At 46.9% G+C, this 19,973-nt stretch overlaps 1 protein-coding gene across 1 annotated transcript in view; it reads left to right on the top strand.

Moving 5' to 3' along the window:
- The first annotated feature begins 266 nt into the window (after positions 1-266).
- LOC135260630 (potassium voltage-gated channel subfamily H member 2-like) overlaps positions 267-19,973 on the top strand; it is a 136,444-nt gene continuing 116,737 nt past the window's right edge. The window contains exons 1-2 of the mRNA XM_064346019.1: positions 267-1,313; positions 11,064-11,294. Coding sequence (XP_064202089.1) covers positions 1,238-1,313; positions 11,064-11,294 — 307 coding nt within the window. The 5' untranslated portion in view covers positions 267-1,237. The remainder of the gene's footprint in view (positions 1,314-11,063; positions 11,295-19,973) is intronic.

Raw genomic sequence — 19,973 nt, 5'->3', positions numbered from 1 at the left:
CAGCCCACAGAACAGCTGGGCTAATATAGCAGCGGCGGGTGCGATGTGCTAAATTAAAATATATTCCAGAAAATACTTGCAGGTGGTAACGGTAAGTATGTGATAACTAGCAGTGAAAGGAGAACGCGGTGACGACGGCAAGCGCAGCCATTGGCTAACAGCGTTAATAACAGAATTCCTGAGTGACGGCGTGGACCATCGAGTCAACACAGGCATTTATTGCCAGCTCTCCCTGACACCGGGAATTCCACTTCGGGTAGCCCACGCGCAATGGCAGTGCAAACCCTGGAGGCGCCAGTAAAGTAGGACTCTCCCTTCAAAATAAAACACAATCACGCCAATTTCGCCCAATTAAAAATGGTTAGCCTAGCTACCTTATTAACATCAATGACACGATGCAAGAAACCTGTTATTTAATTGCATAGTCGGTCACAACTAGCACACATTAGCTATGTTTTACGTGTGGCGTAACAAAACAGCGCACTTTGCGTTTGTTTGAAAGCACGGTCGAGATGTCGCACTGAGGTAGCTTATGTGCGCAATATAATAGGAAAATAGAAAAGGAAGAATAGTGTTCATTCTAAAAAAAATTTTTGTTTGTTTTTTTGCACGATTTATTCATATCAGATTCGGCGCTTAAAGAAAAACCACGGCGAAATAGGATTCAGCTGTGAATCGTCGAAGATGAAGGGGTTAAACAGGTGTAGCCGTTGCTACCGGCGAGTTGAGCTCATCATTGCAGCGGACAGAGTATTGAGGGACATTAATCGACTCCGGCAGACTTGCAGGCTCGCAACTAGAAGGAACTAGAAGGTTCACAAAAAAAGCGGCGACGCCGGCGATGGGATGGGAATGCGGACACAATGGTAAAACCACACCGTCATTAATGACAGACATGGAATAACCGAGCACGCGTCAGCGTAAACAGACGGGAATCGGGAGTTTCTTCTCTTTCGCGAGATGACGTAAAATTTGGACAAACGCGAGTCGCCTGGCACCAAGGGAAGTGAAAACTATCTCGACCCCCCTTCTGCATCGATAAGTGGCGGTCGGCTCAGCTGCAGCGAGCCCGACGTCTCGGACAGAATACTTCGATGCTAGAAGTTTTGAAGTGTGTGTTTTCCCCCCGTGGATTACAGTATTCAACACAGAGTCCGTTAACCATTTGAAGTGTCACCCGTCGCAACGGACACTTTGGCCGCAAAAAGTCTTCAAACTCTTTGGGGAGCAAGTCAGGATGCCGGTTAGACGCGGGCACGTGGCACCGCAGAACACGTTCTTGGACACAATCATTCGGAAATTCGAAGGCCAGAGTGAGATTTTTTTTAATTCCCTTGTTATAATTTTAAATGTTTATTATGGCTGGTAACTGTACAAAGCAATCATATTTTTCATTGTAGGTACAGTAGTATGTGTCACGAATATCACCTTCTACGCAGTACATTTTCTTTAAACGTGACAACCCTCAATTAGATATAATTAGCTAATTTGTGTGTGCATATGCCTGTGGTTATAATTGTTTGTGAAACATTTGAACCCTGTTTATTTTAGGAGTGCGCCGAAAGAAATATAGCCTATGCCAGATGTTTGTTAAGACCATGAGCTCCCTCGCTTCGCATAGTGGCAAGGAGATTGTTGGGTACACTTCATAACTGAATTCGATTGTTAGAATTGGGATGTTAGAAAACTGATGTCGTCGAAGGTAAATTGAGTATTGTGGAGATAGGCTGCCATACACCTTTGGCTATAACAAGTAGACCTAAAGAACTAAAAAAAAACAAAAACAACTGTCACAATTAAACAATTTTAACTCCGTTCACAAGCTGTCATCGGTCCAGTTAAAATCTTGCAAGCTGAGCACATTTACTCTCTCAAAAAAAGCAAAATAATGTAACCTACTCTCCTTTCTTATAACCAGGACATTCAAAATGTTATTTGGAATTTGAGTATCACTGGGGTTTGGAACAATTAGCTTATAAAAGAAAATTTGATATGAACTGTCATTAAATTAGGCTACATGATAAATCGCAATTACCCAGAAATTGTATGGTTCAGAACAAAGCGCGCGGTTTGTGTGTGTAACGTTCTACCCGTGTGCGCGCAGTGAATGAGGAACATACGCATGGCAACATATGAAACGCTTATAGCTCGTAGCAAACGGTCAACCTAAACTAGTTAATGGTTTTAGAAAGTAAATTTAATCACTACACGTGTGAGGGTTACATCGTAATTAAGATGCCAGTGGTAAGTGCGATTCTGAGATTTAAAAAAAAAATTTTTTTTTAATTTATTTTATTTCCCGAATCGTTTAGAGCTGAGAAGTACACGTAGAAGACTAATTCCGAACCTTCCAGCAAATCACTCAGGACTGAAGCTGGCTGATAATTAAAGTGATTTAAGAGCGGATCGTAGGCTACAGGTCTGGTGGATCTCTGCGGTGCTTGCTCTTAATGAAAAGCGCCGCGTCTCTTAAGATTAAAAACACTGCAAATAAGTTTCCCCGTGTGCAGGCCTTTTGAACCGCATTTCCTGAAACTATGTAATGAAACAAATAAACAAATGTTTATTTTATGCTGCGTCTTCAAAATCCAACTTCAGTTCACGGGACAGTGTAGCTGTACTGTTGGGAATTAAGAAATGTATGTTTCGACCCTTCCATTTATCAACCTAACTAAGTACAAAGGGGATTTACTAAACGTATGACGTAGTCCTACATCTTGATTAAAAAAAAAAAAAATTTAATGTTTTGTTGATGGGGAATACATCAATGTCCTGTACCCTGATAAACCGGACAGACTGTCGGCGTGATTTTATATTTAATACTTCATGGATCTAATCTCATTTATCGTCGCAGCATTAGAGCGTATCCCATTAATTTAGGTAAACTTGTGTGAATGGGTGGGAAGTGTCTCCCAGCTGAAGGCGTTAAATCATGACTTCAACAAGCCTTCCCGGTAATATGATGATGTAGTCTTGGCCCATCTTGAAAGGGAATTACAATGAGAAGTCCTGGCCGTACATCACAACTCCGTTCCATGATTCTGTATCATTATTATTGCGCATTAATCACGGCTCCAGTCTTCTTCAGGCCCTTTTTTCAAGAACGATGCTCTTCAGATCTTCCACGTTGATTGTGATAAGTGCTTTGATCTACTTTAAAGAAGAATCCACCCTCTGTCAAACACCTTGGATCCATAATTCCCGAGGAAGGCAGTACATCAAAATTATAGACTTTATCAGGTGTTTTGAATAAGGTTTTGATCTAGTCTGCGAGAAGGCTTTGAAACATTAAAGAGGAGTAGCCTAAAATGATGATGAAATGAGAACTGACAGGTTTGTTTCATATTTCTTGCAATGTCTGAGCAATACAAGCATGATAACTGTAAAGGATTCGAGTAAGTGGTAGTTGGTGTCCTGGCACGATAGTGAACTTACCTTTGCTCACTAAGCATAGTCAACTTTACTTTATCATTTAACATAATTAACCAATGGATGAGTAGGTTTTGGAATGTTTTCAAAATTCTAGAAAATTCTGAGTCAGTGTTCTAGAACTCCATTGCTTTCAGTTGGTGGTGATTGTTACATCACCATTAGAATGTTCAGTTAATAACATTCTGATCACATTCATTGTGACTTAAAGGGTTAGGGGACCTACAGATTAACATGAAGACCACCAGTTAATACCTTTTCACTTGATTTGGTATTTTTAGTTTTTAAATGACATTTGAAAACTCAACATCGCAAGCACTGTAAAACAAGTAATTTAACATGATCAGTACAGGTGTTCTGCAGCAGTGTAGTATTGGCCACTGTTAAATATCAGCAGCTGATACAAGAGAGCCCTGCGTCAGTAGCCAAGACAGTGACATCTTAAAGACAGTTATCACTTTTTTTAAATGGAAGTTCTTTTCCCCGCCTCTCCTCCTTTCTCATTGGCCGCTTGTGATTTGGAGAGTCCAGCCGAAGCCATCATTGGTCCCCCGACGGTTGCGGAACGAGAGATTAAACTCGGATGGATGTTCGGCAGTGAGTCGGCAGAATGCGTCACAGCCTGGGTTCTCTTTTCTGGAAGCAGAGGAAGTGCTCTCGTCTCTGGCGCGGCCTACTTCCTTTTGCTAAATCTGTGGCAGTCCCGAGTTGTTACCCACCCCCCACACCCACCGGCACCCCCACCCCCCATCCGCCCTGTTTCTCTTTAACCAGGTCTTGTGTTGTATCATCACCCCCCCCCCACCCCCTCACCCTCCGCAACCATCACAGGAGCACACAAACCTCCAATTACCCAAACATGAGGCTGAGGAGGATATTAGCTGTTGCCTCGTGCACACAGAACTCTCCATCGCCCCGGGCAACTGGAGCAGCAGGTGCTGGGAGAGGTTCCCTGGAGGTTTTTTTGCCCAGGGAGCCGGCCGGACTCTGTCCCGTCTCTGTCCGTGTCGGGTCGGAGCGCGAAAACAAACGGGGACAACGGCGCTGAATATATACGCCTGTTTACCTGCCGTGGACAAGACCCCTAAAATGGCTGTGCCTTCACGCACTCTGGTCCTGGGGACAAAGTAGCTTCTGTGCCAGAATTGAGTCATTTTTGAGGGCATACTCGCCAAGTGAGGACATGTAATATATTAAACGTTAATTAAACCCTCACAGGCTTTATGTGCACTACAAAAGAGATAACACCTACTGTCGGCGTAAAAATACACTCTTGTCAGGAGTGATTTAGCGCTGAGCGTTTTGAGGGACGGTACGGTAATGCGAATGCGTATCGCCGGCTCCAGCCGTGTTCGCGGCTAACGGAAAACGTCCTCGCTATGCTACCGGAATGTTCTGTCGGGGTTACGGAATCCCCACCGCTTGGCGGCGGCGGCGTCGCGAGGACGTTTGCTGTGTGTCAGCCGGTGCCCGTGTGACACGACGGAGTCTGTTTCCTGGCGTTTTTTTTTCTCTTTTTTAACGGCGTGTCGCCAGTTTCGGGGGGGCTCTTTCCGCCTCCGGCCGCCACGCGCCCTGTCAGGATTTCGTTTCCACACAGACCCCCTTCTCCAGTAAACCTGAGGAAACGGCCCGGACCGGACTCCCCGGCCCCGCCATCGAGCTGTCAGGCGAACGCGGCTGGCTTTGGCGCTCGCGCTTCCCAGAGTTCCCCCCCCCTGCGCCCCCCCCCCCACCTCTTCCGTGGGGCCTGCGGTCTCTCACAGCTGTCTCTGACACCTCGCGCTTTCCCTTCCCCGGGAGGGCGTCCCTGGCTGCGCGCAAGACTATCCCTCAGCCTTCGGGGGCCCCAAACTAAACAACATTTTTATTTTGGTGCCTCCTCGTTATTCAGTGGGGGATTTGGGGTCACCGACCAGGGTGGGGAGGGAGATTTGTGATCAGGGGTGGGGGGGGGAGGGGTGCAGGAGGGAGGAAATTGCAGTTGCAGATTGCAGGTGAGGGGGAGGTGGGGCGGTGGTGACATTGCAGTTGTGACCAGTGTTGCTGTCCTCAGTTGGGCCCTATACAGTGACAGGGCCTATGTATGTCTGCCCAACTATCTCATCCCCCACCCCCCCCCACCCCACTATGTGTGGGCCTGGCTGTGCTGAACATTAGCTACATTAGCCTAACCATGTGCCAGGTCTGACGATATGTCTGTTCGTGGGAGAGATTTGCTGCCCAACTCTGTTCCTGGAGATCCACCGTCCTGTAGGTTTTCACTCCAACCCTAACAAAGCACCTCAGTTTTGAACAACACACAAAAAAAGCTAGTTCAGTCTTCAAATCATCAACATCGTAAATATTGCAAAAATAAGATCTGTCCTATCTTTTGAGGACACTGAGAAAGTTATGCATGCTTGTATTTGTTCTAGAATAAAATTATCGTAATGCTTTCTGTACGTGTCTCGGTCGCCAATCCCTTGCAAGCTGTTCGAAATTCTGCAGCAAAAAAAAAAAAAAAATGCTGTCGTGGACAAGATGGATGTCACACACTGCCCCAGTTCTGGCTTCCACCGACTCTGAGAATCGATTAAAAAATTCCACTGATTACCTATAAAGCGTTGTATGGCCTGGTGCCTGGATATATCACCACCACCACCACGAGAGTGTTAGTTCCCCACCGGCCGCTGAGCCCTCCTAGATCATCTGCTCCGGCACTGCTGGCTGATTCAGAGTCTAGACTGAAAAAGCGGAGGTGATCGCGCTCCTCTGTTTGGGTCCCCGAGGGCCCGGAACAGCCTTTCTCCTGCTGAATCAGCGGCTTCTTTGAAATCGCTGTCTTAGAAACTCACTTTCGTACTAGTCTTGTTTTCATGAATGCTTAACCGTTTCTTTTATTTCACACATATATTTATAAATGTTTTATTTTCCCTATATGTCTGTGTCTTTTTATATTAAAATGTTTTTTTTAATCTCTGAAAAGCACTTTGTGCTGTATTATGCATGATAAGTGCTATACAAATACTGATATCATTATTATCTTTATATGCAAAGTAAGGGTGTAATAACTGTTTGTAGGACAGTACTGTAGCCTGTAGGAGAGAGATAAAAAAAACAACTGATATTTTACTTGTATATACAGCAGGACAGAAAGTTAATTGCAGCTTGATTTATGTGGCATCAATCCAGTTCAGTGGTCAGGGGCTCTGATGGTCTGTAATAAAAGTACATTCTTTTGCTGCAGGTTCATGGGTTTTCTGGTGTGTGAATTTCTTCCAACAATCAGTCATCAGTCAGTCTTGCTTTCTAAGAGTACAGAAGCGTGCCTAGTGCTAAGGACATAGCGTTCCGTAAACATAGCAGCTGCACTGGTTATTTTAAATGTGCAAGGTTGTGATTTGTGGGAACTACAATGTTATATTACAGTGCTTTTTGTACTACCCCAAACTGCATTTTTTTTTCAGCTATATTGTACCAACATTCAAATCACATATTTGCTTCCGACAGGAAAAAAGGTTTAATCCTGTTTGTGACCCGACAAGTTCGTGCGAACTGGTTTTCACAATCAACTTTAAATATTTTTAAAAAAATCCTTTTCATTGCAGTGGGGTAAAAATTGCAGACATCTTTTGTACTGGAGTGGTCTGGCGCGAGATTTTCTCACTTGACATTTTAGGTGAACAGATGCACACAGTAGCCTTTAGAAAAGGCAAATATGCCTGAAATAAATACAATTTCCTAGCTGTGTTTGCCAAGGACAGTAAATGGAAACATTTTTCTGTCTTTATGTTTTTCCTTCCTTATGATTCCGGGAAAGGTAGTGCCAGAGTCGCTTGTGTGGGTGTAATGTATTGTTTGAGAGTGCTTGGCTTAAAATGACAGGGTGAAGTTTTGGACTGTCTGATCATAGATGTGTGAGGCTCTCTCCATTAATATAGAAGGCTGGGGTTATTTTTATGATTCTGTGCCTAACGTAGCAGGAAGCATCCCATTCTGTCCACTTTTCTCCCAGGAAAAATAGTGGACAATCCTATTGTCCTCTAGTCTTACACTACACTCTCTGTGTCTCCATAGAGAAACCCCATCGACTGTCGCTTTGATCCATCTTGCCTGACAAAGGACCCATCTTGGAGCTCTCACACACCTACCATAGAGGTTTCCATAAAGAACTGAATAAGATTCCCCTACGAAGACAACCCAAAGAACCCTTGCAGAACCATTTTTTTTCTAAGAGTGTACAGAGTATGCAAACAGTGCTATATGCATGAAACCCTGCCACAAATCTATAATGAAGCCTTTAATTATGCCATTGGCTTGCCTGTGTATACATTGAACAAAAGCAGATGGTTTTGGAACCACTGGAGTTGTCCAGGCAACAGACGGAGCCTTCTAGCCAATGAACAGGGAACGGGAGAAGGCGCCTTTTCAGGAACGGTTACAGGCGAGGCTAAAACTCATGCATTAATGCAAACATTATACACCTTTCCGCACTAGAAACGGTAACAGGCGACGCTAAACTCATGCATTAATGCGAACATTAAATACCTTCGGCGCTGCCACGAGGGCCGCCTGGTAATCAGTTTTCAGCACCATCCCTCTCCAATGCCTCTGAAGAGGGAGCTGATGATGAGCTCGCCCACATTACGCATCCCATCCGCGGAGACGCAACGGCGGGAAACGCGTCCGAGCGTTCCTTCCTGGTTGTTGCCGGACGGGATGGATTGCTTACGCGTAGCTTCGCCCACTTTGTCGGGATTTTTTTGTTTAATTGCCGCTTTGGGCTTTGTTTGATTTGCGGGATTAGCGCGTGTCTTGTCGGTCTCTGTCGTCGCGTGTGTTTTGTTATTTTTTGCGCTCTTTGAGTTTTGTTCTGAACTCATTTGCATACACTGCTTTCTTTGTTTCCACAGAAACCAACAGCAGTACCTTAGCTGCAACACTAGGCTACTGCACATTGCCACACTTGTCTCTTATTTAATAATTTAAACATGAGCTTGAAAACCACCTTAATAATTTACGAGAGTATGCTTTGTCTTTCACTTAAGAAAAATTATTATTAGTAATGAAAAATTGTTTTTTTTTTCAACAGAATGTATAAAATTAAACAATAAAAAATCTAATGTAACTACAGGGAAAACAAAACAGACATTCATGACAACAATAAACAAAATTCATTTATTGGGATGAATAAAAACTGAATCGCTTACTTTAAATCAAGTTTAAAAAGATATCACAAGGCTAATAAGATCAATTCCCTCCTGGGATTTGGGCAAACACTGAATTTGAAGCCAACATTTTTTTCAGCATTTAAACATATTTGCATTTGGAGCAGGGGACCTACTGTAAACACAGTTTTTAAGAACCTTAGCTTTTTTGTTTTTTTGGCCTGTGTTTACTGTGCACGCGTGTGTGCGTGCTTGTGTGTGTATGTATTTGTGCGTGTGTGTGTGCGGGTGAGTGTGTGTGAGTGAGTGAGGGAGGAGGTGGGCGGCAAACGAGATGAAGCAGGTGCACCCTCATTCATGATCATCGCATAAAGTTTTAAGGGGGGAATTTAAACGCCCGCATCGTCTGGAACGCCCACGTTTAGGAGGAAGATGATTAAAGCTGCGCAGGTTCATGGAGACGAGCGAAAGTGAAGGCTCTGCTTTCTCTGAAATAAAAGTTTTCCTAAATTACCTCCCACTTCCTCAATTTTCACACTCACACTTTTGGGCTTTTTGCCTGGCGGTTTTAAAAACTCTGATCATCAAAGGCAGAATGGCTGAAACTAGCTAATGTGTGCATTTCTTTAAAAAAAAAATTTTTTTTTAAAAGCACCTAAGCACACCGTCGAACAGACAGGCGAGAAAAGAGCGTTTCTGCCGGCAGCTTATAAACTTTTCAAAATGGCTCCAATTAGCCAGAGACCACCGGCACTGGAAGAAGCGCTGCTGGCTGGCTGAGGTCTTTGAAGGAGAACGTAGCCGGGGCCGGATTAGCTGGGGGCGGGGGAGAAGAAGAAGAATTCCTCCTGCGCGGATCCTTCGGCTTCTCGCTCTCCGGCCTAAAAGTCCTTCATGCAGATTTATGGCCGAACATTTCCTGAAAATTTCATTCCAAAAATGGAATGGAAATAATCGCTCGACGCAAACCCTCCCGTGATAATGAGAGGAGATGGATCGAGGGTGTCAGCAAATTCCGGTTTGCGTAAAAACTGCAATAATTAGCCTCAAGTGTATGAAACCTTTTTTTTTTTTTAAACGTGTTTTTTGAATAAACTAATATCGGAATTATTCATCGCGAAACCTTGACCTTGTAGCCTTCTTGCCTAGACTTTCCAGTCTCCTCTTGTTTCATGATTCCGCATGCCTGTAATGTAGAATAGTTTCACCTTCTAACAGATGACCGGACTCCTTTTTTTTAACCACCTCATTACATTTCTGATATTGCTTTGACCAATCAGCTCAATATCTGAATGCATGAATTCATTCAAAATGCAATGTTAAAACATGGGGTGGGATTGGGGGGTGCTTCTGGAACATAGTGGGACTTTATCCAATCAAATGTCATTACTTGTGGGCCTCAGTGAGTTAATTCTGCTAACCCCCCCTATGTGCAGCTGTATAGTGGAATAAATGTTCATGAGAGACAGCACATGGCAGAACTTGTGTTGAGGTCTTTTGAAACCTTCACCCCCTCCTATAATTTGTATTGAGTCCTGCGTTAAGAGAGACCTTTATAAACTGGACGTGACATTTTGCAGTGAATCATCAGATGGTCTCAAGATACTTATGCTTCATTAAAAAAAAAAACTGAAAACTTTTTCTGGTACTCGGATGCAATAGCCTGACCCCCCCAGGATTAATCAAAACGGCGAAGCCATTTTTAGGGCGTAAGCACTTTGAAGTTCTTACACTTTGTAGTCGCACATCAGCAGATTATTTTTGGAATGATTGGGGGGGGGGCGGTGGGTGCTTTGTTGATTTAATAGCAGCTTCCCCCGAGGTGTCTCGGTGGTTGTCAGTGGTTTCCTGCTGTCGGCTCAGTCTTTGGCCTGCGTTATGGGCTGCACTTATTGCGGAGTCGTTATTGCAGGACGGGCAGCCGTGGTGCCAGGGAGCTGCAGGGAGCTGCTGGTTTTCACCTTCAAATCACAAACCAACACAGACCCAGCAGTTTAACTGAGATAAACTGTCATCAAAATCACAAACCGACACAGACCCAGCAGTTTAACTGAGATAAACTGTCATCAAAATCACAAACCAGCACAGACCCAGCAGTTTAACTGAGATAAACTGTCATCAAAATCGCAAGCCAGCATAGACCCAGCAGCTGAATTGAGAAACTGATCAAAATCATAAAACCAACGCCAACCCAACAGTTGAACCAAAATGGTGTCATCAAAATCATAAACCAAACACACCAACTCAAACCAAACAGTCAGCTTAGGCCCCCCCCTTCATTATAACATTAGAAGGTGAAATCATTCACTGGTGTACTTGGCAGCTGTGTGTCGGAGCTGCCACCTCCTGTGCGAGTGGACGACAGGTGTCAATCATCGCCATGACTGATGCTGACCACTTCTTTCCTCCCTCTATCCCCCATCCCCCCCTCATTCTCCCCCCTCACCCTCCCCCCCCTCACAAACCCCCTACACCCCCCCGCAGATCGCAAGTTTGTCATCGCCAACGCGCGGGTGGAGAACTGCGCCATCATCTTCTGCAATGACGGCTTCTGCGGCATGTGCGGCTACACGCGGGCCGAGGTCATGCAGAAGCCGTGCACCTGCAACTTCCTGTACGGCCCGCGCACCAAGCGGCTCGCCGTGGTCCAGATGGCCCAGGCGCTGCTGGGCTCCGAGGAGAGGAAGGTGGAGATCGCCCTCTACAGCAAAGACGGTAGGACTGCGCCCCCCCTGCGATCCCGGCCCATCGCCACCGCCCCCGTCGCCACTGGAGGGAGGAAACTCGGTTTTATAGAGGCCTCCGGTAGAGCCTAACTCAGCTCCGTGAATCTGAAAGTTCCGGTTTTGCGAGAATCAATAGTTCTGAGCTTAGTCTAATTCAGAAGTGTTGACATACTGTTGGCACAGAAAATCTCACACAGTGGAATTTTTTGGACTTAGCTTACCAGATAAGCCAACCAGATTTTACACATTGACTGGACTGATTGGCTGAACTTAGTCAACCAGATCTTACACATTGGAGTACGGTTATACTGTAGGGAGCCACACTTTCCACAGAGGAGTACCGGCCATGTGGATTTAAACACTTTTCAGTTTACACCGAGAGATATCGCTGCTTACACAGCTGCAATTTTAACAAGACAAGAGGGCTGGAAAAGTACTTGAATTATACACAAATGATATCAAAATGCTGGTCAAGGGATGTGTGTTATAGTCTGAGGGTGAGTCTAGGTGTGATGTATTTGTCTATTATAGCTACACTATATGACCAAAAGTATCTGGACACCCCTTGGTCTGGGGCTGCTTTTCATGGTTTGGGCTGGGCCCCTTAGTTCCAGTGAAGGCGAATCTTAATGTTACAGCATATAATCACATTCTAGACGATACTGTGTTTCCCCCAACATTTTGGGGGAAGGCCCTTTCCTGTTTAAGCATGACAGTGCTTAAATTGCTTTGTCATATGTGGTATGTAGTGGAATCTTAGCACCAGATCCCACAATCCTGCTGTTTACCTATTATTCATTTAATATTGGTACAATGTGGACTGTACCAGTCTGTAGTTTAAATAAAAAAAATTGGGGACCAAAGAACAGTAAACTTACAAGCTGCTATAGCAGTATCAAAGCTCTCTCTCTCTCACTCTCCCACCCTTTCTATTTCTCTCTCTCTTTCTCCCGCTCCCTCTCTTTCTCTCTCTCTCTCTCTCTCTCTCTCTTTTACATATTCCTCTTCTGTGGAGTGATTGCTATCTCTGTCCCTGTCTCTCACCTGCCACAGCGGCGCGGCGTCAGGCGTCAGAAGTGATTAAGCGGGGCCTCCTCTTCAGAACCAACGGGCCGCCCGCGACACAGTCAGCGCTTAATCGATCGGCCAATCGGCTCTGAGGAGCGGAGACTCTCTCGCTGCCTGCAGATTGCCTTTCAGGAACGCGCGATACATTTATGCATGAATTTGAGGACGCGGGGCGTAATGGAGGGGTACGGGTTCAGCGTGATTACCGACCGGGGTGGGGGGGGGAGGGGTGCGGGGTGGGGGGGTGCGCACTCCGGCTGGATCTGAAGACGAAACTGAACCTCGGGGACAGGAAGTGCGGAGGAGTGAGAAGGAGATCCACAGCGGAAGTCTCAGAACTGAAGTCTCTCGTGGAGTGCGCTGCTGGCTTGTCGAGCGGTCTGGGGCGAGGCGATTAGCTTTTAATGACTTCAGTGAGACGTCCAGCCAAGTGGATTACACCTCCAAATTAAAATGAAGGCACTTCCTGTACATCACCCTCTGTAGGATCTATATTGATATATATATATATATGTATGAAGTGTCGTTCCAGAACAGAATGTACTGCTGAAGGGTTGAATACCTCTCTTGTGTCTGCAGCCCTGAAATGAAGGCCCCTTGGTGGGTGAAGTCAGGCGTATTTTAGGGTCCGAGGGGCGGTCGTGGCCGAGGCGGCCCAGAATGGAATGGGGGAGTGGCTAGACGTGAAAGGGGCGGAGTTTCACCCAGGGTTGTTAAGCCAATCGGCAGGGAGACCCAAGGGCGTGTCACGAGGGGAACTCGGCAGCTGAGCCTGTTTTCTGCGAGCTGGCCCTGCAGTATTTAACATGCCCCCCCCCCCGACTCATTCATCAGCTCCTGTCTCAGTGATGAGGATGCTCAGCTGCTGTTTCATTTGAGCCGGCCGAAAAGTAAAACTAATAATAATAATAATAATAATAATAATACGTCCAAGCGTAATTGTGCTATCAGGAGCTCTGCTTTGTGGCAAGTTTTGTTTTGAGATTGAAAATAGTGCAATAATGGATTGTGACAGGAGGCTTATTTTTCACAGTGACAGTGGAAAGGCTGGTTCATTAATTTCTCTAAGTGTTGCAAAATGCTCCGGCCTGTCTGTTTGTCTGGGGATCCGTGCGAACAGGCAAATGATGGAATGTAATGACATGAAGAAGCCCCCCCCCCAGGGAGGCTTTGGAAAGATGTAGAGGTGTGTGTGTGTGTGTGTGTGTGTGTGTGTGTGTGTGTGTGTGTGTGGGGTGGGGTGGGGTGGGGTGGGGGGGGGGGGAGGGAGTGGTGGGTGTGGTGGGTGTGTGTGCGTGCGCGCGCGTGTGATTGTATATGTGTGGTTGTGTGTGTGTGTGTGCGCGTGTGTGTGTATGTGTGTGTATGCTTGTGTGTTTGTGTGTGTGAGCAAGAGAGAGAGCCAGAGTGAGATTGAGAGATTTAATCAAGAGCTCATTGTGCCTCCTATTGTATCTTCTTCTGTGAAAGCACAGAAATCATTCAAATTACCCACAGTCCCCCACACTCCCTTTCTCATTTGATCTGTATTTACGGCTTGCGGTTCTGTGCCAGCCACAGAATGGAGTCATTGCTGCGTCCATCATTGCTGCCGATGTCCTATGCAGATCTACTGTAAAACCCACCCAGGCTTAGGAGTGGAAAGTGAGGTCGCTCACCGTCTGGTGGAGTGGGTCTGTGCGGCAGTACCTCTTCCTACCATTAGGGGGCGAAAGGAAGGCAACATTCTGACAGCCCGTACAGTTTCGGTTCTAGTCTTGTTGGTACCCCAGACCCCAGAAGAGGAATTTAGGGGAACACATGTCCCGCCCCTCAGACCCCAGAAGAGGAATTTGGGGGAACACGTGTCCCGCCCCCCCAGACCCCAGAAGAGGAATGTAGGGGAACATGTGTCCCCCTCAGACCCCAGAAGAGGAATGAAGAAGAACACTTACTGCCCCCCCCCCCAGACCCCAGAAGAGGAATTTAGGGGAACACGTGTCCCCCCCGAACCTCCCCCACCCCTGTTTGGCGTTTGGCCCACACGTGAGTTAGGATTAATGTGGCACGCCGTGCGATTATTTGTGAGGCCTTGCAAGATCAACAGCAGTCGATCCTTAACCTCCCTCTCCGAGCGTGGAGCCACCGCAAGCTTTTTCCTCTCTCGACGTTTCTCCCCGTCGACGTGTGCCAAGGCCCGGCCTTGTGACTCCCCCCCCCCCCCCCCCCCCCCTGTGCGGTAACAAACACGATTAATCAAAGTAATTACACGTCAGGGCACGCTTGCAGCCGAAAGTGGCTTTGAAGGAGTTATTATAGCCCTTTTTAAAGGAAGGCTTCCTCAATGGACAGGCGGCGTATCAGTAACACCTTCAACTCCTCTGCTGCTGGCAAGATGTACGTATGCAATATTTATGTAGTGAATGTAATGGGGGGATATCGTAAGAGGAAAGAATTACCATCAGAGAACAGGGCCACCCACGGCTCTTGAACAGAGGCTGTTGAGTTCGTATTTTTTCACCCCGGAGTTTAGCCAGTTTGCCCTTCCTGGTACCGGTTAATTTGACCTGACAGATCCGGGACTTGTAGACGGACTTCTTTAATTCGGCTGCCACCGTCGGTCCCGGCCAATCAGCACCGGCTCTGCCGTAATGATGCCCCCCCCGCCCCCCCCACCCCCCCATTATAAGAGGCAGTTTGCCCTAATAGCATATCGATTGAAAGCCACCGTCGGACTGCGGGGGAGTTATGCTCGCTGGGAGGACGGTCGGCCACTGAGCAGCGTCGCTTCCCCCCGTTTTACCACCGAGGAGTGCTCTTAAATCTGGGAAGTGCTCACAAACCCACCTGTGTGATCAAATCCGTGATACCAGTGACCTTAGAGGGGCCAGAGTGGGAGCAGAGGTACAGTTCAGTACACACACACACACAAACGCACACACATACACACACATGCAAACACACACACACACTCACACACACATACACATAAACACACACATACACACACACACACGCATACACACACACAGAACAGAGCAGTGTTGGACGTAAGATCGTTTGTTCTCCCCAGACGTACTCAGTGTCCACCAGGGTTTGACTGAGAGCCTACACCAGTCTCCTGTTTTCACAGAGACACTCAGGCACCCCCTTCCTCCGGCACACCGTTGTCAAAAAAAAAAAGTTTAAAAATCTACTGATGCAATATCTGAATGAGTAATGCAACGATGCGCGCAAAACAGAGGCGCGTGAGTGTGACCTGGAGCAACCCTCGAAATGAAGCGCTCGGAAGCGCGTTCGCCAAAAAAAAAAAAGAACAGGACAAAGGAGACGCTAAGCAGCGCTGCGGAACTCTCTGCGTCTGGTGTAAACTGTGGAGACGGGCCCAGGGCCTCTTTCCTTTACTGGTCATCTGTCTCTGCTGAAATAAAGCTCTGTGTGGAAACCCAGGGGCTGCCCCCCCCCCCCCGGGCCGTGTGTTATGTTCCTGCCGCTAACGTCAGTCAGCGCTACCGATCGCATTCTGCTTTGAGTGTTTGTGCGCGTACGGTGTGTGTGTGTGTGTGTGTGTGTGTGTGTGAGGGAGAGTGTGTATGTGTGTGTGTGGGAGAGTGTGGATGTGTGTGTGTGTGGGAGAGTGTGGATGTGTATGTGTGTGTGCGTGTGTGTGTGTGTGTGTGTGTTGGAGCGTGTGTGTGTGTGTCTGCGCCTATGCGTGTGTGTGTGTGTGAGGGAGAGTGTGTCTGCGCCTATGTGTGTGTGTGTGTGTGTGTGTGTGTGTGTGTGTGTGCGTGTGTGTGAGGGAGTGTGTGTGTGTGTGGTATCGTGTGGGGGATACAGATAAGGTCTGTGTGAAGAGAGAGTGACAGTATAAGGGGGAAATAAAGTGGTTGAGTGCAGGAGGGAAAGAGAGCGATAGTGAGGGAGGAAAAGATGAAGAGATATGACAGTGTGAGTGATAGAGTAGAGGAAGATAAAAAGAGAGCTGGAGTGTGGTTGGCTGTGTGGGTGTGTGTGTGTGTGTGTGTGTGTGTGCGTGTGAATGGGTGTCTGAGTCTTTTTCGTGTGTGTGTGTGCGTCTGTGTGTGCGTATCCACCCACGTGTGTTTTTTCGGGAGAACCCCGCTGGACCCTGTCCCGGGACCACGCCGCTCTGCGCTGTGTCAGCGGGAGGGGCGGAGACAGCGCCTCGGACCGCTCCCGTTAATCCTGTGGGACGTCCCGAGGGCCAGTCAGCCCGTGGGGCTCGAGCTCGGCCGGCAGGGAGAGCCGGACGCTCCACACACACACACCGATCGTTTACCAATCAGAGGCCTGCATCAGGCTGCGCAGCCCAGCGTTCGCTCCTGGGGACGCAGCTCAGCCAGCGCTGTGCAAGTGCTCCACAGTGGCTGGGTTTCTGCCTTTGGGTTGTAAATCCTAAAAAACCTGGGAAATTAATATCTGGCCCGCTGTAGGGGGACATGAGTCTCTGGTCTGCATCTCAAGGAACCATATATTATGCTGTGCTGAAAAACAACTCTACAAGGGACATTCAATAAGCAAAGATAAATAATGTTTTTGAAAATACTTTCCTGTTTTTTGTCGTCCAAGACCAGGGTCAGGAAAGGGGAAGGGGGGGGGGGTGGTCCCTCTTTTCTACCCCTGTCTGAGTATGCAGGGGGAGAGCCTCAGCATCGTTGCGCTGTTTGGCAGTCGTGATGTAATAATGCAACGATTTCCCTAGCGACGGAGCTACAGTATCAACATTCCACAGTATGCAGTTGTCGTGTGTGTACAGTAGCAGCACATTTTGTGCCATAAACAGACTCTAGTGGTGTATTTACATGTGATAATCACTGCCTGCTATCACTTGCCTTTTTATTTGTTACAAGGCCTTGTTGGGGAAACGTCCATTTTTTTATCTTTCATCACTAAAGCAGTTCAGAGAGAGAGTCCACCATGTGAGACCCAAAGATTGGCTCACCTTCGAGGTTCCCCCTCTTAATTCTGAACCATGTAAGGCAGGCTTTCAAATGCCATGGAACCAATTAAATGAACTACAGCAAGAGCTTAAATTGAACAGTTTGGCTACTCTGGGTTCAGAACCGTAATAAAGCCATATTTAATTGTGTCTTGTACCTGCCAGAAGTGGCATTTAGTGGAGGACTGGGATAAATGTATTGCTTTTGTAGTTTTATAATTTTATTTTACAGTATATTGTTTTAGATTTGATATTTAAAATTGTTTCATATTTTATAATTACATTTGTATATTATGTTTTAAAAAACCGCACCGTCTGCGATTTAACCTATAGCATGTGTGGATGTGAACATTTGCTAGTTTTAATGGTCTTGGAAAAAAACAGTTATTAAAAAAGTAGACCTAGAGACTTCCAAAGTGTTCCCAAGGACAATCCCAAGTTTGGATACCAGTGCAGTAAACCTTAGAAGAAGAAGTCAAATGCTTAAGGTCACTTGGCAAACACTCGCCTGTGTGTTTACGTTGCTGCTGTCCGTGCGGAGTCATCTTTTAATACAACCGAGCAGAAAGTGGGGTCAAGGGGTCAAACGGAATCGAAGTCCGTCACTGATGTCAATTAAATGAGTCAGATGGCCTTTTTACAAATGCAAATGGAGCCGATAAATCTTCTGCGGTTCCCTGATTTATTGAAGAAAGTCAGCGGAGGTCTTGGGTCAGCGTGTTAGAGAGCGTCGGCGCTTCGAGAAAAAAGTCATTTTTCTTGCAGGGGCTATAAAATCCTTGCCATGTTTTTTTTTTTTTTTTTTTTTTGTTATACACGGAAATTAAGAGCCCGATCAGTGATGGACGCGAGCCAGCGGTTTAAAAAGTCTCAGCAAATCGATGTGTAAACATAATAATACGGGGGGGTGGTGCCGGGGGGGGGGGCGGGGAGGTTTGGCAGGGGGTGGTTAATTAACAGGGTTTTTACTCTCACACCCAGCAGAAGAGCAGCAGCAGCAGCGGTAGATCACGCGTTCCTTACAGACCGAACCCTCGGTGTACAGCAGAGCGCACGGCGCACAAACGCGTTTTAATTTAGCGACTGACGAAACGCGCGGGACGAGGCGAGGGAGCCATTCCTTCACGGGACGTTAAGCGACGGTTGTGATTTTGGCACGGCGCCGCGGTTTGGCACTGGCTCGAATTCGGCTGTCGGGGGAGCGGGTCGACGTGACATCACCGCTTTGGTTCTGTGTGGCTCATTTCACGGATAAAATAAGCTGTAATACGTTCCAGTCGCGTATCCCTAAAATCTCTTACCTATCTATTACATTACTGGCATTTAGCAGACGCTCTTATCCAGAGCGACTTACACAACTTTTTTACATAGCATTTTACATTGTATCCATTTATACAGCTGGATATGTACTGAAGCAATTAAGTTAAGTACCTTGCTCAAGGGCACAACGGCAGTGTGCTACCCGGGAATTGAACCTGCAACCTTCAGCTCCTTACCCGCTATACTACACTGCCAGCCCCAGTGCAGAGAGTAGGCGTGAGTCACGTATGATGCTTACACTGTACGTGACTCAGTGCTGTAGGTACACACTTGAATGTGTTGATGTATTGAAATACAATATTATGGATTATGAAATGTGAGATAACGCTTTAACCCTTTCCCCAAAAAAAAAAATAGGCGGGAAATATCCACTGAGGTTAAACGGTCGTCGACAGCGTCCCGGTGTCAGCCGTGCGAATCGGCCGCGGACCCGGGCTTCGGGTTGAGTAACGTGGTAAAGGTAAACCGGTACATGGCCGGTTCCGAGCTCAGCCGCAGCCCGGCCAGGGCTGGGTTGGGCTGGGCTGGGTTGGGTTGGGTTGGGTTGGGTTGAGCAGCGCTAAAGCCAGCCCTGGCCAGCCTGCCTGTGGACCGCTGAGCGCTGGGTGTTTTCAGCGTTGCGTGTAAATGAGCATCGCGTAATGAGATGCAGGCGATCACCAGCTGGACTGAGGGCGGCAGTGTGTAGCATAATGGGTAAGGAGCTGGTCTTGTAACCCAAAGGTCGCAGGTTCGAATCCCAGGGAGAACACTGCCATTGTACCCTTGAGCAAGGTACTTGCCTGCAATTCAGTATATAGCCAGCTGTATAAATGTATGCAATGTAAATGCTGTGTAAAAAAAAAAAAGTTGTGTGAGTCTCTGGATAAGAGCGTCTGCTAATGCTAATGTAATGTGATGCAACTGAGAGATCACTGGCTGGACTGCCAGTGTGTTTAGTTAGCTGCAGACTCCTGTCCCCAAACAACCACACACCAAAGATCCTGTATAGTGCCAAGATATTAGGGCTACAGTACAGTACTCTGCTATGCTTTTAGACATTTCCCCTGTGTTCCCCTCCCCTTATTTTCCCCTAGAAATTGTTATTTCAAGATTCAGATGCATTATAAAAATTTAAAAGAATTTATAAAAAATACTTGCAATATAGTGAGGTGTGGTGGTGGTTGTGTTGGGCACTAACTCCTTAGAAGGGCTGTTGATTTTACAGTGAGTTCCATCACCCGTCAGTGTAGAGGGGGCATCCAACCACAGCATATAAACCTGCTTAACATTACGATTACTATCACCATGGTAACGTTTACCTGAGACCTCGGCGGGAGGCGGGAGGAGGGGGGGGGC

The sequence above is a fragment of the Anguilla rostrata genome, chromosome 8 (genome assembly GCF_018555375.3).
Source record: "Anguilla rostrata isolate EN2019 chromosome 8, ASM1855537v3, whole genome shotgun sequence".
In the NCBI taxonomy this organism is placed as follows: domain Eukaryota; kingdom Metazoa; phylum Chordata; class Actinopteri; order Anguilliformes; family Anguillidae; genus Anguilla; species Anguilla rostrata.
Note: the sequence above shows the minus strand (reverse complement) of the source record. Positions and strands in the feature narration are given on the sequence as shown.